At 41.2% G+C, this 27,452-nt stretch overlaps 4 protein-coding genes across 24 annotated transcripts; 3 read left to right on the top strand and 1 right to left on the bottom strand.

The window, feature by feature from the left end:
- The first annotated feature begins 22 nt into the window (after positions 1–22).
- On the top strand, positions 23–2,387 carry ReepB (Receptor expression enhancing protein B). Of its 3 annotated transcripts, none has more exons than XM_018011217.2 (4): positions 23–173; positions 1,609–1,841; positions 1,907–2,006; positions 2,072–2,387. In XM_018011217.2, exons 1-4 carry the CDS (start codon positions 23–25, stop codon positions 2,131–2,133), a joined length of 546 nt encoding a protein of 181 aa, XP_017866706.1. In that variant the 3' UTR covers positions 2,134–2,387. The 3 variants fall into 3 exon arrangements, with proteins under 3 accessions (XP_017866706.1, XP_017866707.1, XP_089327395.1); XM_018011218.2 differs by lacking the exon at positions 23–173 and adding an exon at positions 455–964; XM_089471269.1 differs by lacking the exon at positions 23–173 and adding an exon at positions 1,203–1,536.
- On the bottom strand, positions 2,360–2,902 carry mRpS16 (mitochondrial ribosomal protein S16). The gene is made up of 2 exons (XM_018011214.2): positions 2,761–2,902; positions 2,360–2,702 (listed from the first exon to the last, which is right to left on the bottom strand). The coding sequence occupies exons 1-2, from the start codon at positions 2,875–2,877 to the stop codon at positions 2,427–2,429; spliced, it is 393 nt and encodes a 130-aa protein (XP_017866703.1). The 5' UTR covers positions 2,878–2,902; the 3' UTR covers positions 2,360–2,426.
- Positions 2,903–3,760: 858 nt separating this feature from the next.
- cg (zinc finger transcription protein combgap) lies at positions 3,761–13,486 on the top strand. 18 transcript variants are annotated; one of them, XM_018011193.2, is made up of 12 exons: positions 3,761–3,896; positions 6,259–6,395; positions 6,608–6,696; positions 7,136–7,471; positions 8,019–8,155; positions 8,354–8,459; positions 8,570–8,894; positions 8,961–9,125; positions 9,191–9,338; positions 9,412–9,545; positions 9,609–10,194; positions 11,869–13,486. In XM_018011193.2, exons 1-12 carry the CDS (start codon positions 3,768–3,770, stop codon positions 12,091–12,093), a joined length of 2,517 nt encoding a protein of 838 aa, XP_017866682.1. In that variant the 5' UTR covers positions 3,761–3,767; the 3' UTR covers positions 12,094–13,486. The 18 variants fall into 18 exon arrangements, with proteins under 18 accessions (XP_017866682.1, XP_017866681.1, XP_017866680.1 ...); XM_018011192.2 differs by having other exon boundaries at positions 7,995–8,155; positions 8,354–8,456; positions 9,415–9,545; XM_018011191.2 differs by having other exon boundaries at positions 7,995–8,155.
- Positions 13,487–17,688: 4,202 nt separating this feature from the next.
- On the top strand, positions 17,689–27,434 carry Sdb (SAXO downstream of blistered). Of its 2 annotated transcripts, none has more exons than XM_089471256.1 (6): positions 17,689–17,845; positions 18,254–20,115; positions 20,274–20,540; positions 20,598–20,665; positions 20,724–20,779; positions 20,843–27,434. In XM_089471256.1, exons 2-6 carry the CDS (start codon positions 18,436–18,438, stop codon positions 27,238–27,240), a joined length of 8,469 nt encoding a protein of 2,822 aa, XP_089327382.1. In that variant the 5' UTR covers positions 17,689–17,845; positions 18,254–18,435; the 3' UTR covers positions 27,241–27,434. The 2 variants fall into 2 exon arrangements, with proteins under 2 accessions (XP_089327382.1, XP_089327383.1); XM_089471257.1 differs by having other exon boundaries at positions 17,691–17,845; positions 18,257–20,115.
- The last annotated feature ends 18 nt before the right edge of the window (positions 27,435–27,452 follow it).

Below are 27,452 nucleotides of genomic sequence, written 5' to 3'. Positions count from 1 at the left end.
TGCTGAAATTAACAGTTACAAAATGAGCTCACAACTTACCCAGATACCCCAAATGTTTGAGAATTACAAGGAGACGGTGCGAAAATCGCTACGTGACCCTAACAAGCCGTGGACCAAAGCGTTTGATATTTTGGAGGAGCGCACTTCCGTCGATAGAGTGAATCTATTTTCCGGTGAGTCCTGTCTCCAGCTAAACTTTACAGTGGAACAACAGGACTTTGTCCCCCCCAGCCATGCTGCACCAAATACGTGGCTACGCAACGTGACTAAGTGGAATTTTTTTTATTTTATTTTTTTTTGAAATATATAAATAGAAACCGCAACCTGTTATAATGCACTCAAGCAGTCAGGCAGGCATCACATGAGGCGCCAAAATAGGCAAAATTGTTATACTAGCAAAGCAGGCTGGGATTACTTAGGGAATTGCATACTTTTTACAGCTCCACACAAACACAACACAACACACACTCCTCTCTTTTTCTCTCTCTATCTCTCATATGTGAAAGCTGCATACGTGTAGGAGTGTGTGCTTGTGTATATATTTTTCCATAAACTGTGTCTTTCTTTTGTTTACTTCACACACAGCTGTCTGCAGTAACGTAATTTCTATCTATTGTGGCGCACATTCAATAATCGCATTTTTGCCATAATTGAGAAACGATTATTTTTTAATTAAAATCTAAACAGAGGTCAAGCTCAGCTTCGACTTTGACCGTGTTTTGTGCTGTCGTGGCGCTTTTGCACACGTGTATAACGACTAGGTGTAGACCCATGCAGGCATACATATTTGTGTATGATTGTATGGGTGTGTTTTTTTGTAAATATATACATATGTGGAATATAGAGGTGCTAACGCCAATTCTGTAAAAGCCCTAAATGTGGCTTTGGGATTATATTATGGAAATAAAACATCGCCAAGCAGTGCGACGAAATGTTCGCGTGCCTCTGGTCTACATTGGTTCAGGTGAGTCGCCGCCCCATGCGTAGCTAGACTGTGCCTGTCCGTATATGAGTGTGTGCGTGAGTAAGCGACTGTGTTTATGTGCGCCGCCTGTGCTTCGTCTGTCTACACATATTTTATATTTATGAGTAGCGCAGTATAACAGTCGCGAATTTCATGAGTTGAGGCTGTGACGTCAGTAACGATATGTTCGATATAAAAAAAAAAAATAATAGAGGTTAGCTGTGCACGCCAGTAGCAAAATTCAAGTGCATCCGCCCGAGCGGGCACTAAATGCAACACTGAATGCTGGGTTCAATTCATCTGCAGCGGCACAAAGCATTTCAAATTTATAGGCGCGCAATGCGCGTGTGACTAGACATCAAGTGCGAATATGACAAGAGCTGAAAGGTTAATAATAGCCACACAGATGCGAGACGCTGCAGCGAATCACGAGCGAGCAAAGGGCAATTGTGTTTTTTACATCCAACCCAGAGCACAGGCAGGAGATAGAGATCGGCCATAAATCATGGCTTTCGAGGCATTGGAATCGAAACTAATTGAGATTTTCAAGGAAAATCCTGTTTTGCGGATTGGTAGACGAGCAAAGCGTTACATTTGATATACATATATTGAACGGAGATTAACCCTTTGAATTGCATTTTCAGGTGCTGTCGCATTGTGTGCTATTTATTTGATATTCGGCTGCTGGGCCCAGCTCGTGTGCAACATCATTGGCGTACTATATCCGGCCTATGTGTCCATTCATGCCATCGAGTCGAGCACCAAACAGGACGATACCAAGTGGCTCATCTACTGGGTCACCTTTGGCATCTTCACGGTCATTGAGTTTTTCTCCCACATCGTAACTAACATTATTCCGCTCTATTGGCTATTGAAGGTGAGTCGCAAGTCCTTGAACTGAAGTGTGATTATCTACTTGAATCTCTCTTATCTATTTTCCAGTGTGGCTTCCTCATCTGGTGCATGCTGCCCGTGGAAAACAATGGCTCTGTTATCATTTACAATAAGTTGGTGCGCCCATATTTCCTGAAGCATCATGCTTGTAAGTTATACACGCCACCTGATCTCTTAGAGGTGAAATATTAATGCGAGAATTCCCTTTTTCAGCGGTTGACAAAATCATCGATGATGGCATCAGGAAGGCCGGCAATGTGCTGAAGAAAGAATAGAGACGCTATTACGTTTTTTTGTTTACTTCCTTAAGCATTTTCGTAGCGTCCGCCTTCAGGAATGGCCCGTCACGCCAGTTTACATCATATTAGACCGCGATGATTGTCTGCACATTTCAATTTGTACTTGATTGTTGTTTTGGGCGCATGCCACTTGGTTTTAAAAACCCCTCATTTGATGATTCGCATTAGATGTGTTTGTAGTGAAATCTCGGCTTGTTAAACATAAATTTCAAAAAGAAGACAAACAACTATTTATTATGAAGTTTAATGTATGACTAAATAATGCACAACTATGCCGTCTCGGCAGGCTTGGCGGCTTCGGCTGCAGCCGCCTCTGCTGCTGCTTTACGATTGCGCCAGGCGTTCATATAGGTGCGGGGGTGGACGGGGAGTAGACCGGCGATTCCCAGCAGCTCGGCCGCCGGGTCGGACATGTGAGCACCTTTGCCTAGCCAGTACCGTATGCGTTCTGTATTTAGGGCCACCAGTCGTTCATTTGTCGCATTTGGCAGCGGATCATAGGAGCCCACTTGCTCAATGACAGGCTGGTGTTGATTCTTACGACGCTGTAAAAACGCTTTCATCAGATTTAAAATTATATATTGCTTAAATTTGAGCTCAGACCTCCATGACAACTATATGATAGAATGGGCGATTCGCACAGCCATGGCGCACAAACCGTATTATCTTGGCCGAATGCTTGTAAAAGCGACCAATGCCACTGGCAGGCGATAAGGACATTTTAAGGCTTATTCAAACTTCACTTAACAAGAAAATGTGTTATGAAAACAGTATACAATTATGGCACGTCGATTTCGATTTATCGGTTATCGGAATATCTATTAGTATGGACAAAATCGAATAGATCGCTCTAAATTCAATAGTCGATTGTGACCAGTATAATTTATGACAGGACTATATCCGAAGGACCAAAAAGAAGTGCTAAAAAACGACACCGTTCAATTTTAGACACATTTTACTCATGCAACTCTGTGTGCCAACCAATTTGTGTACACACTGGCCGCTCACACAAAATGGCGTCAGCAGTCGAACACGAACACGAACACTAAGGAATTTTTCAGTGGTGTCTGTGTCTGTGAATTAATATTGGGGGTAAAAAAACTGTGTGCGTTTATTTTGTTTATAAATTTAATTGCAAATACGGCACATAAATACACAGCGCGTACACACACACCTACACATACGAATTCAAAAGTGCGCTTATCAATGAATTTAATTTGAGGCAGCAGCAGCAGCAAGAAGCACGCCAACGCCAACGAAGTGAATTTTTTGAGGGAACGGAAAAAAATGGCGCCCGCCTCAGCCACAGAAGCAAGTTGACTTTCTTTTCGGTGTGTGTAGTTCGTCGCCGTACTCGTTGTTCGTTTTCGTCGCATATTTGTCGCGATCAAAAATAGTGAAAAAAAAGAGAGAAATATTGCAAATTGCATTCAAAACGCGACGTTGACGTACAGCAGGAGGCTAGTATTTTGTACGTGATTTTGTATAACTACATACATATACATATAATACAAATACAAGCAACAGAAAAGTGCAATTACATTTGCGTTTGGAAATTTTGCGCTTTTTTCTCTTTCGCCTCCCCCTTTTTCTGCTTTGCTTCATTTATAATGTGCGCTGCACAGAGCAATCCGCCGCCCTTCGGCTATACTTGGGGTTTTGCAGACAACGGCAACCGTGCCGCAGAATCAGTTTTGGAGATATCGCCCAATATTAACTACACTGTCAGTGGGGAATCGGTAAGTGAAGTCTCAATTTGTATGTATACTTCAAATTCCCTTCGTTGCATATTATCAAATATGTTTCTATAATTTTTTCATTGTTTTTTTTTTTTTTTTTTTTTTTAATATCGAATGCGAGTGCTTTTGCAAATGCAGAATAACCAATCGACCCAACGAGCTAGCTAGCCAACTACCCCCCGCCACCCACGTAATAAATGTTTCTGTTGCTTTCCCACAGCGAATCGTGTTGTGTCTTCTCTCCTTACCCCCCTTTGTACGTTCCTGTTGCCCCAACAACAGCGCCACATACACACAAGCATATTGGCTAGAGATGGCCTTAAGATTTAGTCTTCCAACACGAATAACACGAATTGAGTTTTCACATACCTGTAGTATAATTAAACTGAAACCAGCTGAAATATAAATTACATTCTAAAGTATGCTTATAGGATACAATTTTATATATATATATATATAAATCTGTTTAATTTAATCAATTAATTTAAATAGTTTTCAAGTAATACAGCCTAATCGGTATTTGTCTGATAAGTTTAAATATCACGCTCACATCCCTAATACAGATACAGCTACGTCGTCCGCTCGCTCGCTCACTCGTTGGTTTTGGACTCTGTATGTATAAGTGCATCAGCCATATATACGTGTATATGCGTATGCAGGGTTGTGCGCGTGTATGTATACACGTACGATATACATACATACGTGGAGGCTCAAATACAAGAAAAAAACCAGCACATATACTTTTATGTAACTGCGTTGGTCATGCGAATGCGAGCGAGTGTGTTAGAATTCTTTTACCATACATTTATACGAAATTTTTTCGTTTCCATTTCATTCGTAAACATTCATAATTTGGTATTTGTAAAAAGTATGCGTAAGTATGTACATACATACATAGCATACGTATGCATGTAGATTTTGTGTGTATGCAAACAAACAATAATACGCACGTTGCGCTGCACACGCGGTGGCAGCTGATTGCAATACATCTCCCACTCTCCCATGATATTAGGAATTTAATTAAACATGTGGCTTAATTATTTAACGTGTGGTGGGCGAAACTTATAGTATGGCGTTCGCAAAAGCAATCGAATATAATCGATATTTATACATATATAAATACAATTTTCTATTCATCTAATTTTAAATAAATTTTACTGCATATTGGTTTTTAATCATAAATTTTATTTGTTGCGTTTCTGTTCATTTTGTGCGTTCATTTTGTTTTGTACAACAATTTTCTTATACAATTGGCAGTACCTTTTTTTCTTTGGCATGAGAGTGCAACCCTATTTCGCTGCGTTTCTGCCTGCCTCTTTTGCGCACGTTTGTGAATACACACACACACTCGCAGATAGTGTTTCGTTGTGTTTGAATTCGCCGCGTTGTGCTGTGCTGGCGACCATTTTGTGTGCATGTGTGCGGCAGTCGTCAAATCGCCGTTCGTTGAATATTCAACACTAACACATAGTCAGCGCACGCATACCAAAAACGACGCTCTCTCATGTACGCATACACACCCAGTTCGGCACATGAGTGTGCGTGCGGTGCGTGCGTGTGTTTTGATTCCACTTGCTTACGTTTTGGCGCTCAACAAACTGTCAAAAGTCCAATTGCACATACACTCGCACACACACACCAACATATACATACATATAGCTCGAGCGCAGTGGAAAAAGCGCGCGCTTTGCTGTCGCTGTTTGTCTGCTCCTCTTCTTGTTCTTCTGCTGCCGCTGCTGCCTTCGCCGACGCCGCTGTCGCCGCCGCCACCGCTGCTTGCTTTCCTTTCATTTGGTATTGTGTTATTTTTTTTTATCAACTGTTGCTGCGCCGTGCCGTAGCGCAGCGCTGCGCAGGTGTAGCGTGTTATTAAGACAAAATGAACAACAAAACAACAAAGCGCAACAATAAATACAAAATACTACCATGAATCAATTGCAGTGGCAACTGTACCTTGTACTAATCATTAGCATAGAATTAGATTAATTAACCTAACCCAAAATCTATGTATATTGGATTAATGAATGTGTTATGCAACGACCAAGCGACCAGTGTTGAGCAACGCTGAAAGCACTTGCACTTGCATTTCCTGTAATCTGTTCGGTTTTTGGGGACAAATCAATCAATCAATCAAAGCAAACAAACAAACTAACAACAGACATGAACAACAACAAACAATCAAAATACCAAAATCAAAACAATCAAATCGAATCAACTTAAATGCTATAGAAACAAACAAAATAACATCATCCATCATCCGTTATGTGGAGAGTTGTTGGTGCATCCATAAATCCACAAATCCACAATTAGCCAGCTGTCGCCAGTTATACTGACAAAAACAATGTGTACACACCCATTTTAGATGCCCTATCTGTTATCCACGGATGGATCATTGGCCGTACAAAAGGATGTTAAAGGTGCACTCACCAGCAATAAGGGCAATGTCGTTCGTCGCATGTTCGTGGTGAACGATTCCTCGTTTGCGCCCGGAACACAAAGGTGCGTTTTCAAAGACAAACAAAACAATAAATATGATATAAAACAAATCATAAAAAAAAAAACAAACAAAAATTTAAAAGATACAAATTATCTCTAGAACAAGATAAAAAGCCTTTACTAAGCCTCGTTTTTTCTCGGCTGCTTCGATGCGCTCTTTCTCTCTTCCCACACACACTCTCTCTCTCTCTATTTCTATCTCTATCCATCCACAGAGTAATTACCACAGGCGCCGCATCGACGGTGGTCAAAAAACAGGACTCTGGTCAACAGGTGTTGAGCATAAATTCGCTCGATAAGAACTGTAAGTGGCTGTCGTTAAAAATCAGTATAAGAATCTGTTTGAGAAATCAAATAAATTAGTGTTGCACGCGTTGTTGATGTGTTGTAATCGATTTGTATATATCGATGATTGTTAGGGGTTTCGCTAATCGACTGTTCTCTCTCTCTATTTGTATACTTCTCTTTGCTACTTTCCGCTCGCTCGCTGTAACCAACTTCCACCGAATGTATTATCCACTTTCTCGATCTCTGTCTGTCTCTCTCTCTTTCTCTTTCTGTTGTCGCTGTGTTTGCTCTCGTATTGCTGTCACGCATTACCAACACCAACACCAATACCTAATCCACCCACTCATGCTCCCCACCCCACTCACTCTTCCCACATACACTGTCATTCACTTACTCTCACTCATCATAAAAATACACACGGCGGCGGCGGCGGGCGGCGGGCTGTGGCGTATTAGATCTTTTGGTCGATCAGGCAACAGCGGCAGCAGCTGCGGCTGCGGCAGCAGGTGGAGGTGATCCGGCGAATGCTGCACACCATCATGCATTGACAAATGGCAGCATTGTTGACACAAAAACTGGACAAACGGTATTAACCACATCGAGTGCCGCCGCTGCGGCCAAGTCGCATTTTGGCTCAATTGGAGCATTGCATCTCACCCAAGAGGAGTGCAATGAGATCCTAATCAAGCGCGCCATTGCAGCCGGCCACGGCCACCACCAGACGCACACACTCACCGCTGGCGACGGAGCCCACCACCATCATCATTCGACGGCGCCGGGCGCGACACCAAGTAAGCATCTCAAATCTGTGTTGTGTTCGACTATCTCCTCCTTCTCCTCCAATACGCTCCTACTGCTACAACACTCTCTGTCTCTGTCTGACTCTCTCTGGCACTGGTACTGGTATTCGGTATTCTCGTTGCTTACTACCTGTTGCGTCGTTACGTCGTTGCGTTACGCAATGCGACGTCATGTTGCTTTACGCTGCGTTACGTTGCGTTGCGTCGCATTACATTGCATTGCTGCTTACCGTAATTGTTAGCGGTTGAAAATTCGAATATTTGTTATTAGATTTCGTTTTTATGTTTTTAATTTTTCTAAAAATATATAAAAATTATATTTATTTAAATTTCTTGAGTTCTATTATATTTTGTTTTTCTTTTCTTTTTTTTCTCTTTGTTTTGTTCTGTTGAGTTTGTGTTTGGTTCGCACTTTTGATTTTCTTTCTTTGTTTTCTTCTCTTTTATTTTTGATATATCTTCCTTTGAATTCCATTTGGTTATTGTTCCGTTGGCGGTGCAACAACACTCTTAGGTGACATACTTCCTGGTATTTCAGTTCAAGTACAGAAAGTAATACAAGGACTCGAAGAGAACGAGGACTCGCAGGGCGACGCACCCAACTTAAAGTTGGAGCCAGGCACATTAGAATTGTCCCCAAAGACCGAACTACAGGAATCAATGCATTTCAGCGAAGTAAGCCCAACATTTATGTTACACTCACTTACACACCCACACTCACATACACACTTAAACACGCAAAACTAAAACAAAAAAAAAAAAAAAATGAAAATATAGAAATGTATATGAACTATTTATAGAAATCCCCCAGATTCGCATAGTAATCAACGTCTTTTTCTCTCTTCTTCGTGGTCTCTTTTTATTCTCTTTTAGACCGACGCCACCATCAAAAAGGAGCGCCCGTACAGTTGTGACGAGTGCGGTAAATCCTTTCTGCTCAAACATCATTTGACAACACACGCACGCGTGCACACAGGTGGTTGTTCTTGTTCCTAGCACATACCTATGAAATTATGAGCAGGTCTAACCCCAAATTCTCGATCTGCCCCCTTTCTCTTTCTGTTTTTTTGCTGCATTTCCACTCTTTAGGCGAACGACCACATATTTGCACTCATTGCGGAAAAAGTTTTGCGCACAAACATTGTCTAAACACGCATCTGCTGCTTCACTCAACTGATCGGCCATATCAGTGTCAGGAGTGCAAGAAGAGCTTTACGCTTAAGCATCATCTATTGACGCATTCGCGCGTCCACAGCCGGGAACGGCCATTTGTTTGCCAGGAGTGCGGACGTGCATTTCCCCTTAAACGTCATCTGGTGACGCACAGTAAATTTCACGCCGGCGAACGTCCCTACGTCTGCGAAGAATGCGGTGAAAGTTTCGCACAGGAGAATCACCTGATTATGCACTCGCGGTAAGCAGCTCCACAATCTCATTTTATGCTCAAAACTAAAGTCATATTATTTGTTTTGCCTTGCAGCTTTCATGGTTCATTGAATCCATTTGTTTGCGCTGATTGCGGAGCCTCGTTTCCACGAAAGTTTCAATTGGTTAATCACGGTCGCATCCACGGCAAGATACCACACTCCTGCACAGTTTGTGGCAAAGAATTTTTACAGAAGCGCACACTAGTTTCCCACATGAGGTGAGTCAATTTAACTAGTATTCAAATTAAATATCAGCTAATCGCAATTATTTAATGCTTTTCAGGCGCGTACATACCGGCGAGCAGGCGCACCCCTGCGTTAGCTGCGGCGAAGGTTTCCTCACCAAAGCGGAGCTGCATCAGCATGTGCGTGCAGCGCACAATGGCGTTAATCCCAACACGAGCAGTGCTACCATAATAGCCAATCAACAGGTTTGCATGAAGATTTCAATATACAAGACTCTAGTAAATTTACGGTACATTTGTAATTGATTCAAAATTTAAGCAGCTCCAACAGCCGCATCATCATCCCGGACATCCACAGACGATCACCGTTGTCAGCAATCCAGCTAATTCAACGCTGCTCACCGTCTCCACAACCGATGCGAATGGTGTCACGCGTCCACAGTTCGTTTGCCGGTAAGTGTTTGCTGCCTTCAACAGAGCATGAAGATTAGCTAATGACAACTTTTCTATTTGCAGTGAATGTGGCAGCGCGTTTAATAGCCGTGAGGCGCTCGCCTTGCACTTGCGACTGCATACAGGCGACAAGAGCTTGATGACCGATCTGTGCGCCTTGACAGCAGCGCTGCCTGGTCACTTCTTGAGCACGGCCAGCCTTAATCCTGGCACTGTGGTCACGGCCAATCCGAACCTGGTGGGACAGAGTCCGGTGCCGGTGCAAATCATATCATCAACCGGTCAGGTGATGTCACAGACCACGCTGGTGCAGGCCGCCAATTCGACCCATCCGCAAGCAGTTGTCACAGCCGTGCCCACAATGCCCGTCCACGGGCAACAGCATCTGCAGCACGTCCAGCAACAGCAGCAGCAGCATGTGGTCACCGTGTCGCCGGCCAACAAGCCTAAATCGCATTTCTGTGCCAGCTGCGGCAAGGGATTCGCTGCCAAGCACGGCCTAATGCAGCACAATCGTCGACATCCAAACGGCGGCTGCACGGTGCGCACCCATGTTTGTGAATGTGGAAAGGCGTTCTTCCAAAAGAATCATCTGATGCTGCATCAGCGCCAGCATTTGGAAACAAAGCCAGCCATATCGCAGCAACAGGTATGCTAAGTGCCCAGCCCCCAAAACTCCCCCCACCCACAGCCCGACCCCATAGATAACTACAACAGATATTGGTCAATTATTTCAATTGTTTTTTAATTTGCTTTGATTTATACGAAAAGAATGAAAAAAGAAAATATATAAATTGGCATAGTTTATAATTAATTTAGTTTTATATAAATATTATATATCGTGGGAGCAGTTAGTTTAGCCTCTAAGCTATGCAATTTAATATAATTAAGAACTATCTAAGCCATTGTTATCGAGTACCAACAATAAAGCGTCTAAAACATATGCTTCTTAAAGTCGGGGGAACTTCTTCTCGGCGAAGGCTTCTGTGTCGGTCTGTAAGAGAAATTTCAATCATTTCAGGGTCTATCTTCTTTAACTAAAGTAAATCAAGAAAACTGCAAAAAAACATGGTTTTAAATACTACAGTATAGCCTAATCCTAATCCGGATACTTAAATGTTTTCAGTTAGTTTAATAATTCTATTTAAAAAAATAAAATAAAAATACAATTCTTTCCGTTTTCAATTTTATTTGCTTGATTTTTTTTTTTTTTTTTCAAATATATTAAAAATTCAAGGAATATTTTTCAATATGTACAATATTCTTACAGCTTAAAGCTAGATGTCTACAGACGAGGAATGCATATTATGTATATTTCGATTCTCTTGTTTTGCACTGTTTTGTTTTTCTTATCTCTTCCCTTTATAAAAATCACACAAAAACAAAAGAACAATTTAAATGATTTCACGATATGATAAATGCATTATCTTTTTTTTTAACTTCGAATACTTGCAGCTTGTTGTACCAACTACTTCTTACTAAATAATCAATAAAGAAATAGATCAATAGATCAACTGAACAATAATAAAATGCTAAAGAAAACTACATTCACTCACCCTCACACACACATCTACAGGCACGCATGCACACACACACACACACACACACATACAAATCTGATTGTTTCGTAAATACCAAAGCAAATTCTATTTGTATAAAGTTTTGTCTGTGCGCAAGTGTGTGTGTGTGTTTGTCCTGTATTTGTGTGTGCGTGTGCGTGTGTTGCGAACTCTCTCTGAAGAACAAAAAAAAAGAAATTGATGATAAACAAATAAAACCAAAATAATACATAGATCAAATACTACAGTAAATACAATCGTTACAATCTTATGTAATACGTGTATGCAAAAAAGGCTTCACTGTGCGCGTTTTAGGTGTGTATACAAACAAACAACAATATATTCCAAATTATCAAGATAATATTGTCCCATAAACAACAACTATATATAACTTATTGTATTATTGTCATGTGTATAATTCCTTAATTATTTGCCTGTTTTGTCGCTTTGTGTATGTGTTTTAATTACTATTATTTAAATCCTTTTTACTGTGCATTTTCTTAGATTTCTCCCTAGTTTTGCTATTCTATTTGTTAAACAAGACAAACAAAATTTCATGTCAAAAAGCAATGAAAATAAATAAATAAAATAATATATTTTTAAATTTTAGTTATGTTTTTCAATAGCCCCTTTTGATGATTTGCTTGAGCTTAATTCTAGTTTAGTTTTTATTTATATATAATTATTTACTTTGGTATTTAGTGAGCGAATTCTTTGTTTTTCATTTTGCGAATGATTTGCTAAAGCTTTGCAACTTTTTGCAGGAGGCCGAGGTGCAACAGCAACAGCAGCAGCAACAAGCGCAAGCTGCAGCTGCAGCCGCCGCCGCTGCGGGTCAACAGCCTGCTCAGGTGGAGGTGCAGATCGTATCCAGTGGCCATGGCCACGGCAAGGTCATCAAATACGAGATCTGTCGCAACGTGCTGCAGGAGGAGCAGCAACAACAGCAGCAGCAGCAGCAACAGCAAAACTCCATGCACACAGAGTAAACTAAGAGACAGATAGAGAGAGGGCGAGCGAATGTAAGGGGCGGGACAGCAAGCGAGTGGAAGCGAGAGAGCGAGAGTTGATAACATTATGATAAGCATTTCTGTTGTAACTATTTGTAAATATACAAAGGCAATTTGTGCAATTACAATTGCGAGGCAGACGAGGACGAAGACGAAGACTTGCTCCCGCCCTCAAGAGAAACACACTCACACACATACACATATGCATATGTACACCCACCCACGCACACCAGCAAGCATATATACATATATATAAATATATATATATATATAGAACTTATAATATATGAACAGGGCAGCTTTGCAAGCCTCACACACACACACACGCAACAGCTAAAAGTGAATATAAGAGAGGAGATCCTTGTGCGTATATAAGAGTTAAGCGATTCCCTTAGTTGTACTAATTTAGTTATCAATTAGCTATTCATTAAATAGACAACTAGCTATATATATATATATACAAATATATATTTACACAGACACACACATACAATTGTAACTATAATTAGTAACTATACTGTTATAATTTCTTTGTGATGCATTGGTCGCATCTAAAACAAGAACCTCGTCTAAGTTGCAAAAGTTTTTACCTAATTACATTTTAATTGAAACCCTTTAAAATCAAACACCAACACACAACACACCCACACACACTTATGTATGCACACATATGTATATAGAAATATATATACATGTATGGGTGTATAACATATGCATTAAGATATATCGCCTAAATGTAAACTGTGTATACATAATAAAAAGAAAGAATAAGAAAACAAACAGAAAATAAATACTAAGCAAACAAACAAACAAAACAAAAACTACAACTAAATTTAGATTTAAACGCGAAAAATTCAAACAAAAACAATTATTTTAATAATAATTTTAATTTAAATGTAATACGTAAATTAGCTAACAGCACTCTGGCGTCTCGATCATGTTTGTTGTGGGCGTGGTCGTGGGCGTTTGTCCAACACAAAAACAATTTGCAAAGCTTGTAAATAAAAGAGAGAAATACAGAAAATGGAATGGAATGGAATAATAATAACATGCAACTAGAACTTAAGTAAATGCAAAACAGGTCTAAAGCAGAATTAAATAAAAAGTATGATGAAATTATCGAAAGTGTTGGCAATGGTGCCTGGCACAGTAACTAAATAATACTATATAACTGATATAAATACAACAGAGCAACATAAAAGTAGATTACAAATAAAAAGAAACATAACAGAAAGAAATAATATTAACAAGAAGGAATACATGAGTACATAAATATAGCTATAAGTAAAATATTAGTTGTATAACAAATTTATAGACACACACACAATTAACGCAAAATGAAAAAAAAAAAAAAATTTAATAATAATTAGTACATAGACACACACCCACACAAACTCACCTTCGCTGTTGCAGATTCCATCAATCAATGCACGCTTTTTGTGACAAAATCAAACAAACAAATTTATTATCAAACTGTAAAAATATATACAAAAACAAAAAAACGAAAATAATAAAATCAGAAACACAGCAAACAAACATATAACTTACAAAATAAAAAAAGTAAAAAAAATAAAAACTAGGAATGCGTTGAATGAGAATGCAACAAGTAAATCGATAACATAATCCAATAAATAGATGAACCTAATCTTAAGCATATATTTTAATATGTAAGCCTTAAAGAAAATACGACTATGAATAATAAAAAACAAAAAAGAATGTGTAACTGTAATTGTTAACTAAAATGGTTTTTGTTTACTCAAAATACAAACTGATGAAAGGACAGGTGCAAGCCTATGAAACTCAGACATGTATTTGGAATGCTTTAGGTATTTTGAGAGCCTTAAAGAGTGTGAAATTAAGGCGCCAATTAAGGTTTTTAAGTACATTAAATATTATGGCTACAGACAGATAAGGCTTGTTGAACGGGCTAATCAATATAAAAATTAAATTTCAAGAAGGCGAAGATTTAATTATATAACCTAAGGCATTTTTATGTTGGTTCGCTTTCATGGATATAATTTGATTCAGTGTAATGTTTAACGTGTGATACGTTATAGATTGCATGGACCCTCACTTGAGATTGGTAATATGTGCTCCACTTTGCGCATTGCAATTCAAATTTTATACAGTACTGTTAGATTTATATTTCCAAGAAAAAAAACCCTTGGATAAAAATGTTAGGGGAAAATCCGGTAGCAGTGTAGGGGCTTTAAGAGATATATAAATATGTTTCCTTTAGACCTCATTACAGATTGCTAATTTCGTCTCACAAGTCACCTATAAACTATCAACCTATAATCATAAATATTTTTCTAATCCCCGCATAAATTTAGTTATCATTGAGACTTCAACTTGAATTCTTATCAGAAGCTAAACTGATTGCTGTTCACTGATTTGACTCAAACCTTGTATTTCTGTGGTATGTTTAGCCATTTCATGTTTCGGCAATAACTGGATTCTCTTGCTATAAACCAACTGCATAATTATCTTCTCTTCTTCCGCTATAGATATTGCCGGTGTTTGTCCATTTTCGTATCGGACATAATTGCAAAGAACAAAATGCGATTAGACAGATAAGTGCCATCCGATAACAAATAACTGAATTCAGGGTCGCACTTTCTACCATATAAATTATTGCCAAAAATGTTGGCAAAAGTCTGTTGCCTGCAAATGTTTTCATAATTTATTTATAGATCCGCTGATTAAACAGACACAAACAAGCGAACTGAATACTTGTGACTCAATGGGACTGTGTTGTGTATCAGTCAACGCATAGCACTTGATCAGTGTACTATATGCTACTTAAAGTCCCAAAAGGGGAAGCTATATCAAATATATTAATTCCTAGGTAAACTAATAACCAAACAGGTTTCTCGTACTCTTGTCGTGTATAATATGTATACATGTATAAATGTATATGTATAACATTCTCAGGAATTTTTGACTAATACACTTCTAGTTAGATAAGATACATGCAGGTTTATATATATAAATGAAGTAGTTTAGTGTCTTCTACTTGTAAACTAAAATGTTTATTATGCACACCCAGTAAATGGGTCTGAACGGGGTATACAACAGCGGTATATATAACAATTATTAAAAATGATTATAAAATTGTTTCTTATGTATATGGATACTTCTGATATCCACTTAAAATTGATATCTAAATGATAAGATAATCATGTGTTTTGGTTCTAACACACCCAAAATTTTTGGATATTGATACTACCTATTTTTAATGAGAAGGAAAAACAGACGATTTGCTTTCTATGCTCATATGGAACAATGATTTAGCGTTCTTATTCTATTTCTATCACAATTTTCAAAGTTAGTATGTTTATTTTGTCTTTTACAGGGTATTTTCACAACGAATTCGTGCCTTCAAGCTAACTGAGTAATCACTTTGACTTAATATGAAAAATAATTAGCGTTGTTTTTACATGAAGTCACGAAGCTACTGGCCGAAAAGAAAAGGTTTTGGCCATATGGTCACTATCTGTACAATTAAGGCACGTAGCAAACATTTAACATTTAGCATTCATGGCGCTCAATATCCGACAGAAGTCGTCACAGCTTGTTCATAATTTAAATAGTTTCATTTTGCTTGAAATGATTTAGTGCTATAATATAAAAACGGAGCGTGATTACATCAGTGAATCAGCAACCTTTATACGTCTTGACTCCATATATGTATATACATATATATGTACATACATACATACATACATATGTATTATGCATGCAAGTGCATTGTCTGACAAGAAGTTAAAGCCCAAAACAATTTTGGCATGCGCCCATATAAGGGTTCGACATGGACACATCTGTACCTTAATATAGGCTTTTTATTTTTATTTTTATTTTTATTTTTTCACTTGTTTCACTTGTTTATTCTCTTAGGCATTAAATTAAAATTAATTGTGCTTGAACAAGTGGCGTATAAATTTTCGTTTCTTGCTCGCCTTCAATGTGTTTTCTTTCCATTTCAATTTCAATTCCAAGGAAAAATCCATGACATGCAAAGATGTCATCATCTTGGCGATGGCGCCTGTAGCTTAAATCCAATTGGAATATTCTGAATTGGCATAGTGCATAACATTCCAGTTACAGTTCCAATTGCTGCATGCCATGTACCACATACAGTCAGTCAATTTTGGCGAATTCGGGTCGCAGCGAATTCAGCGTGCTTTGAATTTCAAATGATTTTATTTTTTGTTTTGGTTATTTTTTTGTTTTTTGTACCCACAGTGCGACTTTTGTTTGCCACTTAATTGTTGTTTTTATATTTGCTCTTTTTAATATCTATTTTGGTTTCAGTGTGTGTGCTTTTTGTGTGAGTATGTGTGTGTGTGTGTGTCTCGGCAAACAAGTTTTGATTGCTCCGCAAGCTTTGCATGAACATGAGTCTTGGCAGGTGACGTCATGAGCTAACAGTCGCTGCAAAATTAAGTAACAATTGAATTTAAGTTTTCTCGTTAAGATTTGACTTTTGTCTACGCTGCATTTTGGAGGTCGAATTAGTTAAACTTCAACCTGGACTCTCTCTCTCTCTCTCTCTCTCTGCTAGAGTAATATAGAAATATGGTATATATACATCTGTACATCTGTATGTATAGGTATTATTAGTCTAGAAGATCTTTTTATGGGCACAACAACTTGTAGCATAATTATGAGTTACACCCACCTAAGGCCGTTATAAATCAATTGAGCAATAAAATTCAGCATCAATTCTAGCGAATGCATATTATACGTAGAAATATTGTCAGTCTGCTGTGCTGTTATTGAGCTCAATCTCAATTTATAGGCACGGATGCGCCCACGTATCTACAAAGCCAGACATTTAAAGTAAATGCAAAGCTGACTAATCAGCAGCTCAATACATATGTATATCCAATATATGTATAAACATATACCTATACATATTTAGTTATATACATATTTTTTAATTGTGCATCCGTCTGACAAACACGACAACTGTTAACCCGGCCAATTTTGGTCTGTGCGCTAATTTTGTTTTGGCCCGTTCTGGAAAACAGTTGAAGCCCTCATAGAGATGCCCAGCCCGAGCCGGCGTGCGAACGAGATGGCCATAACCACCCATAGACGTGTTAGCTGTAATAAAAAACTAAAATGAGTAAAAATATCAAGTGAGAAACGCCGCTAGCGCTCATCAAGCATCAAGCAGCTGTTTGTGTTGGTTCACTTTGCGGCCACTTTCGAATTGAGCAAATTCTGTTGATTTCGTATTGTTTTTATTGGCTTATTGAACTCATTGCGTGGCAGTAAATAAAGAAGGTGCCGTCTCAGCTTTGGATAGCCTACGCATTTTTACTCTCTAACCGCAGAGACACACTCACACACAGACACACACACTCACGCATCTGTCTGTCTGTTCGCATACATGCATAGCTGGAATGGCCAACCTACGCTCCGATCTGGCCTGGCTTTTTGCGAAGGCGAAGCGTAGCGCCGTTTGCCTCTCGCTCGCTCGCACGCAGGCGTGCGAAGCTTCCAACGCGATGGAGCAAAGCCCACAAGCCGCTGCTGCTGCGCTGCCGCTTTTTTGGCCGGGCAGAGCACAGCAGATACGGCCGAAAGCGGTTCCAGGCAACCGCAGCGGCGATCAGTACGTTTTGAGTTGTGCTTCGCGACGGTTGTTGATCTATCTCAAGTGCTCCCACGAATACGAAATATGCACACGAATCTGCCCAATTGAGCATCAAGCGAATAAAACGTCTCTATCTCTACAATTTCTAAGTGTTTCTGTTTGATTGTGTCTCTCTCTCTCTGTGTGTGTGTGTGTGTGCGTGTTAAGCTTTTACGCTCCCGCTACGCCGCTTGCGTTCACACTTTCAACTGTCGCCCGTTACGTTGCGCCCTCTCTTTGTATCTTTGTGCTTGTGTGCGTGTGTGTGTATGTGTGTGTGTGCGTGCGCCAGTGCCACCGTTTGTCATTTTCAACTTGAACTGTGGCTCTCGCATACATACATACCTCTGTCTGTGTGTGTGTGTGTGTGTGTGCGTTTGTCGTGAATAATAATACATTATTTAAAAATAAGTATTTCGACATTCCCGGTGGAAATTAAGTGACAACACACATACACATTAACACTAATTAGGTACATACCACTTATACTTCTAGTAGTGCCAAACGAAGCGATAATTGTGATCAATAAAAACAACGAAATACAAACGAACAGCAATCTAATATACTAAGTTAAGCCACTAAATAAGTAAGGCAAGAGCAAGAGTGCAAGGTGCAACACAATATTCATTCCACATAGTCAGTGATTACCTCATCTGTGTGTAAATCAAGCCAACAGAATGGTATCAAAAAGTAATAAAAAGAAACAAGTGTCGCAGTCGTCGTCGCAGTCGACGTCGCAGCCGCCAGCCACATCAAGCACAACCACATCGGCCTCGGCTTCGGCGACCAAATTAACCAAAAAACTGGGACCGAATGCGACGGCAACGCTAACGACCAACACCAGCTCGTCGTCAATGGAGCATGAATCTGTCTCGTATGGGGCGACGCCGCCTGACGCCACCGGCCGCAGCTCCGGCAGCAACACCTTGCTGAAGGAAGGTGAAAGTCTGCTGGCAGCTGGTGGCTCCAGCTACAGTTCCAGCTCGTACACAGCGAAGAAAACTCAATTGCAATCTCAGTCACAGACACAGCAATCGGAGCTGTTTAGCAGCAGCAGCAGTTCCAAAATCTTTAAGGACTTCTCGGACGAAAAGATCATTGCGTCAATTGATCTGCTGGAGAGCGAAAAGAAGGAACCGGTATTCTCGGTACCTATTGAGGTGGTGGAAATCACAGCTCCTGCTGGCCTCATTAGCTCTGCCAGCAGTGGCAGCATATCCAAAATGTATGCGTCCACATCAAAGGTGTCCAGTAGCCGACAGCAGGCGAGCAGCTCCAGTTACTTTGAGTCTTCCACAACCAGTTCCAGCCAGCAGCAGCAGCAGCAGCAGCAGCAGCAACGGATCGATGCTAGTGAAACGCTCATTGCAAGCGAGAGAGCGGCTACCGGTATGACATCATCCACATTGTCGAACAGCAAATTCGTTGATGTGGCCGAACAGGTTGTCAGCGATAGCAGCAACACGAACACGATCACCAATACAAACATCAACATCAACACCAACGCCAACGCCAACACCAACACTAACACCAGCACCAGCACCAGCACCACTACGAACATCAACACCAACACTAGCGAATCTCAGAGCGTGCCAAAGTCGGTGCTTGGAACAGCTGCTGTGGGTGTCTCTGCTGATTCGTCATCAACAACAACAACAACAACAACGGCGAAATCGATGACGTCGCAACGTAAACCGGTTCCGACCACAACAAACATTGCGACGTCATCGACGTTGAATGAGCTGGCTAGCAGCAGCAGTAGCACCAAGAACAGCAACAACAACACCTCCTCAATATCAACAACAGCTGTTAACTTTGATGTGGAGAAGGCAACGTCATCGCAGACCAAACTGAGCAGCAGTAAGGAGGTCAATAGACGTGAAAGCACAACAAATCAGAGCAGCACAAAACAATCAACGGCCTCGTCCAAGAAAGAAGTGTACGATGTGAAGACAAAGACCTGGACAGAGTACAGCGAGGGCAGCCCACCACATGGCAGCAACAAGAAGGTGCCCACGTTTGAGCGATACGTGAGCAAAGACACCGATGGCACCACCAAAATCACATATAAGAAGAAGATATACGACAGGCGCAACAATCGGTGGCGCGTGGTGGACGAGCGCACAGTGGATAGCAGCAATGATGTCGGCTACCCAGAAATAGTTGATGATGTCATCAATACAACGACCACAACATACACCACCAAGGTGTACGACACCAAGCTGGGCAAGTGGACAGTCGTGGACGAGAAATCGTATACGGACTCGAAAGCTTTTGTGCCGAATGACATAGCTCGTGAAATCGAAAAAGATAACACCGATGTTGCAAACATAACGACAACAACAGAGGTGACAAAGGTAAGCGCCACCACATACATATATGTGTATATATATATATATATGTACATACATATCTAGTGTGTATTTTCTAGCTAGAGTGACTTGGGGTGTTTCTTTTGGATTTTTCTAGTGGTGTTTTCTATTCGTTCTATTAATTATGCTTCATTATATTTCAGATATTCGATGCTAGCATTAACGACTGGCGCGTCCTCGATGAGAAGGTGCACACGGATGTCATCGAGAAAATTGTGGAGGCTCCCAAGAAAACAATCTATGTGGATGAGTTTGTGGAAATTGAGAAGAATACATCCATATCGGAGAACAATGAAAATATCACATTGAATCTGAACGAGACATCGAAACACAAAAATATTACGGAGAATATTTATGATGAAATCGATTATGTGCGCACCGACAAGAAACGCCTAAACGATTCAAGAACTGTGAGTACATTTAACTCTAATTCCCAACCCTAATAATTAATAAAATATTAAATTTAGCGTGGAGTCGACAAGGACAGAACAACAACACACAGTGAGAAATGTATCTGTGAAATATGCACTTGCGGGTAAGATAGCTTTATTATCTGTCTAGAAAATTATACTCATATTGCACTGCACTTTCAGCCGTCATCATTGCTCTACCAGCACCACAAAGTCCACAGAAATTGTTGAAATAGATGGTAAGTTCTTTAAAATTGGATGTAGAACAAGTTTGACGAATATTCCTTTTTTCCTTTTTATAGATAATGTTGACGAAACTTATACAAGGATACGTACTAACACTTGGTCCAAGAAAGATGATAACATTCCTAAGAAACCTGAAGACATATTTGTAGATTATATTGTGATAAAGAAACCCGAAGACAATCTTAAGACCGAGGGAGAGTTTATAGTTCCAGAAAAAGAGCCTTACAAGCCAGGCGAAAGACGTGAAAAAATTATACATACTGATAATCTGCGTATGGACGGAGAAATGACATTTGTCGAAAAAGAGGAATATCAATATGTCGTTCGCCCTGGATACGTTAAGCCTGCAGATAATCTGAAGCCTGAAGGAGAATTCTTCAGTCCTCAGAAACCTAAATATCAGCCTGGCGATCGCCCAACTCAAGTACGACACGCAGATAATTTAAAGCCGGAAGGCGACTTTTATGCCCCAGAAAAAATTGAATTTCGCCCAGCTGAGCGTCCATCGCAAGTCAGGCCGGAAGATAACTTGAGACCTGAAGGCGAATTTTATACTCCAGATAAGCCTGGTTACAAGCCCGCGGAGCGTCCTACTCAAAAGAAACCTGTTGACAATCTCAAGCCCGAAGGTGAATTTGTCGCACCCGAAAAACCAGCGTACCGACCAGCAGATAAAACAGAACGAATCATCAGGCACGATAATCTGCGAACTGAAGGTGAAATGACTTTTGTGGAAAAGAAGCAATATCAATATGTGGTCCGCCCTGAGCAGGTGAAGCCAACGGATAATCTAAAGCCCGAAGGCGAATTTTATAGTCCTGAAAAGCCAAAGTATCGTCCAGGTGAACGTCCATCTCAAGTGCGACCGGAGGATAACTTGAAACCTGAGGGCCAGTTCTACACTCCAGATAAACCAGGATATAGACCTGCCGATCGTCCGGTACAAAAGATTCCACAAGACAATTTGCGGCCAGAAGGTGATTTTTACACTCCTGAAAGGCCAAAATATCAGCCAGGTGAACGGCCTTCTCAAGTACGACCAGGAGATAATTTAAAGCCAGAGGGGGATTTCTATACTCCAGATAAACCCGGATACAGACCGGCTGAGCGTCCAGAACAAGTAAAACCAACAGATAATCTTAAGCCTGAAGGCGAGTTCTATAGTCCTGAAAAGCCGAAGTACCGTCCTGGTGAGCGTCCATCTCAAGTCAGGCCAGAGGACAACTTGAAGCCAGAGGGTGATTTCTACACTCCAGAAAAGCCTGGATATAGACCAGCAGAGCGTCCAGTCCAAAAGAAACCAGTGGATAATCTGAAGCCAGAAGGCGAATTCGTAGCACCTGAGAAACAAGTTTTCCGACCTGCTGAAAAGACCGAAAGAATCATCAGAGAGGATAATTTGCGTACTGAAGGCGAAATGACATTTGTGGAAAGAGAGGAATATCAATATGTTGTTCGTCCTGAGCAGGTGAAACCAACGGATAATCTTAAGCCCGAAGGCGAGTTCTATAGTCCTGAAAAACCGAAGTATCGCCCAGCAGAGCGTCCATCTCAAGTTCGCCCAGAGGATAACTTAAAGCCAGAGGGTGATTTCTATACTCCAGAAAAACCTGGATATAGACCTGCTGAACGTCCAGAACAAGTAAAACCAACAGATAATCTTAAGCCTGAAGGCGAGTTCTATAGTCCTGAAAAACCGAAGTATCGCCCAGCAGAGCGTCCATCTCAAGTTCGACCAGAGGATAACTTAAAGCCAGAGGGTGATTTCTATACTCCAGATAAACCTGGATACAGACCTGCTGAACGTCCAGAACAAGTAAAGCCAACAGATAATCTTAAGCCAGAAGGCGAGTTCTACAGCCCAGAGAAGCCGAAGTACCGTCCTGGTGAGCGTCCATCTCAAGTCAGACCAGAGGACAACTTGAAGCCAGAGGGTGAATTCTATACTCCAGATAAACCTGGATATAGACCGGCTGAGCGTCCAGAGCAAGTAAAGCCAACGGATAATCTAAAGCCTGAAGGCGAATTTTATAGTCCTGAAAAACCGAAGTATCGTCCTGGTGAGCGTCCTTCCCAAGTCAGACCAGAAGATAACTTAAGACCAGAGGGTGAATTCTATACTCCAGATAAGCCTGAGTATAGACCAGCAGAGCGTCCAGTCCAAAAGAAACCAGTGGATAATCTGAAGCCCGAAGGCGAATTCGTAGCACCTGAGAAACAAGTTTTCCGACCTGCTGAAAAGACGGAAAGAATCATCAGAGAGGATAATTTGCGTACAGAAGGGGAAATGACATTTGTGGAAAGAGAGGAATATCAATATGTTGTTCGTCCTGAGCAGGTGAAACCAACGGATAATCTTAAGCCCGAAGGCGAGTTCTATAGTCCTGAAAAACCGAAGTATCGTCCAGCAGAGCGTCCATCTCAAGTTCGACCAGAGGATAACTTAAAGCCAGAGGGTGATTTCTATACTCCAGATAAACCCGGATACAGACCTGCTGAACGTCCAGAACAAGTAAAGCCAACAGATAATCTTAAACCAGAAGGCGAGTTCTACAGCCCAGAGAAGCCGAAGTACCGTCCTGGTGAGCGTCCTTCCCAAGTCAGACCAGAGGATAACTTAAGACCAGAGGGTGAATTCTATACTCCAGATAAACCTGGATACAGACCGGCTGAGCGTCCAGAACAAGTAAAGCCAACGGATAATCTAAAGCCTGAAGGCGAGTTCTATAGTCCTGAAAAGCCGAAGTACCGTCCTGGTGAGCGTCCATCTCAAGTCAGACCAGAGGACAACTTGAAGCCAGAGGGTGATTTCTATACTCCAGATAAACCCGGATACAGACCTGCTGAACGTCCAGAACAAGTAAAGCCAACAGATAATCTTAAACCAGAAGGCGAGTTCTACAGCCCAGAGAAGCCGAAGTACCGTCCTGGTGAGCGTCCATCTCAAGTCAGACCAGAGGACAACTTGAAGCCAGAGGGTGATTTCTATACTCCAGATAAACCCGGATACAGACCTGCTGAACGTCCAGAACAAGTAAAGCCAACAGATAATCTTAAACCAGAAGGCGAGTTCTACAGCCCAGAGAAGCCGAAGTACCGTCCTGGTGAGCGTCCATCTCAAGTCAGGCCAGAGGACAACTTGAAGCCAGAGGGTGATTTCTACACTCCAGAAAAGCCTGGATATAGACCAGCAGAGCGTCCAGTCCAAAAGAAACCAGTGGATAATCTGAAGCCAGAAGGCGAATTCGTAGCACCTGAGAAACAAGTTTTCCGACCTGCTGAAAAGACCGAAAGAATCATCAGAGAGGATAATTTGCGTACTGAAGGCGAAATGACATTTGTGGAAAGAGAGGAATATCAATATGTTGTTCGTCCTGAGCAGGTGAAACCAACGGATAATCTTAAGCCCGAAGGCGAGTTCTATAGTCCTGAAAAACCGAAGTATCGCCCAGCAGAGCGTCCATCTCAAGTTCGCCCAGAGGATAACTTAAAGCCAGAGGGTGATTTCTATACTCCAGAAAAACCTGGATATAGACCTGCTGAACGTCCAGAACAAGTAAAGCCAACAGATAATCTTAAGCCAGAAGGCGAGTTCTACAGCCCAGAGAAGCCGAAGTACCGTCCTGGTGAGCGACCATCTCAAGTCAGACCAGAGGACAACTTGAAGCCAGAGGGTGATTTCTACACTCCAGATAAGCCTGGATATAGACCAGCAGAGCGTCCAGTCCAAAAGAAACCAGTGGATAATCTGAAGCCCGAAGGCGAATTCGTCGCACCTGAGAAACAAATTTATCGGCCAGCAGAGAAGACCGAAAGAGTCGTAAGAAAGGATAATTTGCATTCCGAAGGAGAGATGACATTTGTGGAAAGAGAGGAATATAAATATGTTGTTCGTCCTGAACAGGTGAAGCCAACGGATAATCTCAAGCCTGAAGGAGATTTCTATAGCCCTGAAAAGCCCAAGTATCGCCCAGCAGAGCGGCCATCTCAAGTTCGACCAGAGGATAACTTAAAACCAGAAGGTGATTTCTATACTCCAGAAAAATCGAAGTTTATGCCCGTTGAGAGACCTAAACAGAAGAAACCACAGGATAATCTGAAGCCTCTTGATGGTATTATGTATACACCAGAAAAAATTAAATATCAGCCTGCTGATCGACCTGAGCCTAAGAAATATGTTGATAACTTAAAGCCTGAAGGTCAAATGTATATTCCAGAAAAAGACACATTTAAGCCAGCTGAAAAAGTGAAGACAATTATAAGAAAAGACAACCTAAAAACCGAGGGTTCTATGATATTTACTAAAAAAGAGGAGTATCATCACGTCAGAAGACCCGAACAGGTGAAACCAACGGATAACTTAAAACCGGAAGGAGAATTCTATACCCCGGAAAAATCAACATTCAAGCCAGCAGAACGACCAGTCCAAAAGAAACCCAAGGATAACTTAAAAACAGAAGGTGAATTCTATAAGCGAACAGATAGAACTGAAACTGACAGCACAACGGTGCTAGAGAGTGTTAAAAGAGAACCTGCCAAGCGACCGGTGGATAATCTGAAGCTAGAAGGACCTATGACTGTGACTAGAAAAGATGATTTTAAAACCACAACCAATAAAACAAATGTTGACCGAGTGCAGCGTACACAGAAATACAGGCACAATAGCTCGACCATCACCTTAGGTAATGATACTTCCATTCTGAAGACAACCAACCAGATGAACTATGTGTCCGGCAAGGATGCAGTGAAGCAAGTGGATGTCAACAGTCAAAAGCCAGTCGATGGTCTAATTATTGTTTCTACGAAGAAGGTCACAACGGTTATCGGGGGCCGTGGGAAAAAGGAGCCGGAAACTGAGTATGTGAAGCGGCCAGCTAAGATAAATGTTATTGAGAATGTGTCCAAAAACACGACTACTACAAATATTGAGAACACACAGAACGTACACAAGGAAACAACATCGATGCAACGAAATCTCAATGTATTAGAAAAAACAGCTGTAAAAACTGAGCAAATACGTGGAACAACGGATGATACAAGAGCTCTTCAAACATCAACAACGACAAGGCGAACTAACCAGGATGACCGAGATGTGACTCAAACGGGAGGCTTAACGTCCAAAACAGTCTCAGATAGGACAGTTACTAACAATGTCACCGAAACTGGAGGCTCAACATCTCGTATAGTCACAGGCAGGACAGTGACCAACAATGTGACAGAGACGGGAGGCTCCACAACCCGTATAGTTTCCGGCAAAGTTGTAACTGGAGATACCACATCTACCGCAGCTACTGGCCGTACAACTATTAACAATGTGGCTGACACAGAAGGCTCGACAACTCGTATAGTCTCCGGTAAAGAAGTGACCAGGAACGTGGGAGATGCTGGAAGCTCCCACATCGTCTCGAGCAGCACAACTAGTAAGAATGTAAACGAGACTAGAGGTTCAACCACTCGCATTGTCTCTGGTAAATTAGTGACAACGAATGTTGCTGAAACGCGCAGCACTCGTAATGTAACTGAGACTGGAGGCACAACAACCCGTATAATAGGCGGCAAACTAGTCACAACGAAGGTCAACGAATCAGTAGGTTCCAATTCTCGCACAATCTCGGGAAGTCCAGCCTCAAATAATATCAATGGAGGATCTACATCTCGTATGGTTGACAACAGTTCGGTGACTAACAATGTGAGTGGCAGTTCGTCGAAGCACTTCCATCACAGGAAGAGTGAGTTCTCTTCGGAAGCGGATGTTTCCAACTCAATCTTCCATCGAAAGAACGTGTCAACCGAGTCAAATCCACTCAGCAGCAGTCTGACCTCCAATGGCAAAATGCAGCGCAAGAGTATTCTGAATCTACACGAGCAATCGCCGAGCTGCAGCGCCCATTCACCTGATCGCCAGAGCTACAGTAGCATCCACCGCCAGAACAGGGAATCGGATTTGAGTACTAGCTACTCCACGGATCGTCGCAGTTGCAGCGTGCACAAGGAAAACAAGGAGCATCATGTGAAAACATCTACGTCTTCCTCGTCCATGTCACGTATTATATCTGGCGGCGATACAAATCGATCGAACCTGGAGAGATCGACACTCACACGAACAAATGCATCGAGCGGAGTTGATTTTCCATCGCAATCGCAGTCGCAGACTCATGTTACGCGTCATCGCAACGGTGCTAACCAACATTTGTCCAGTGGCATCGACTTCGCCTCCTCCTCCTCCTCTTCAGCCTACAATGTCCATGGCCAGAGCGAACGTATTGTGACCACAAGACGCAGTAATCAGTCATCGATTAGTCTAGGCAGCGACAAGTTCACTGGCTCGAGTCTCTATAAGAGCGAATATATAACTGCCCCAGCAACAGCCTGTGCTGTTCATAAGATTAAACAAGGTGCATTCCAGCCTACCAGAAGTACGCACGATCATAAATTTTACAAAACCTCCAACTAACTGATAATTAACACACAAATTTATGCTCGTACGTTTCTTGTCTTGTCAAGTCTTGTCTTCATATCATATCACATAGTGCCTAAGATTCCATGACAATATTTTTTTATACAATATATCTACTTACCTGAAGAAAACTAAAAACATACTGAATTATAAGATTAACAACAAATAAAGCATATCATTTTTGAAAAATATTCAAAAGGCATTTTTCA

The sequence above is a fragment of the Drosophila arizonae genome, chromosome 5 (assembly GCF_054131065.1).
Source record: "Drosophila arizonae isolate 15081-1271.41 chromosome 5, UAZ_ARI_1.0, whole genome shotgun sequence".
NCBI classification, from domain to species: domain Eukaryota; kingdom Metazoa; phylum Arthropoda; class Insecta; order Diptera; family Drosophilidae; genus Drosophila; species Drosophila arizonae.
This window is presented reverse-complemented; position numbering and strand designations above follow the sequence as displayed.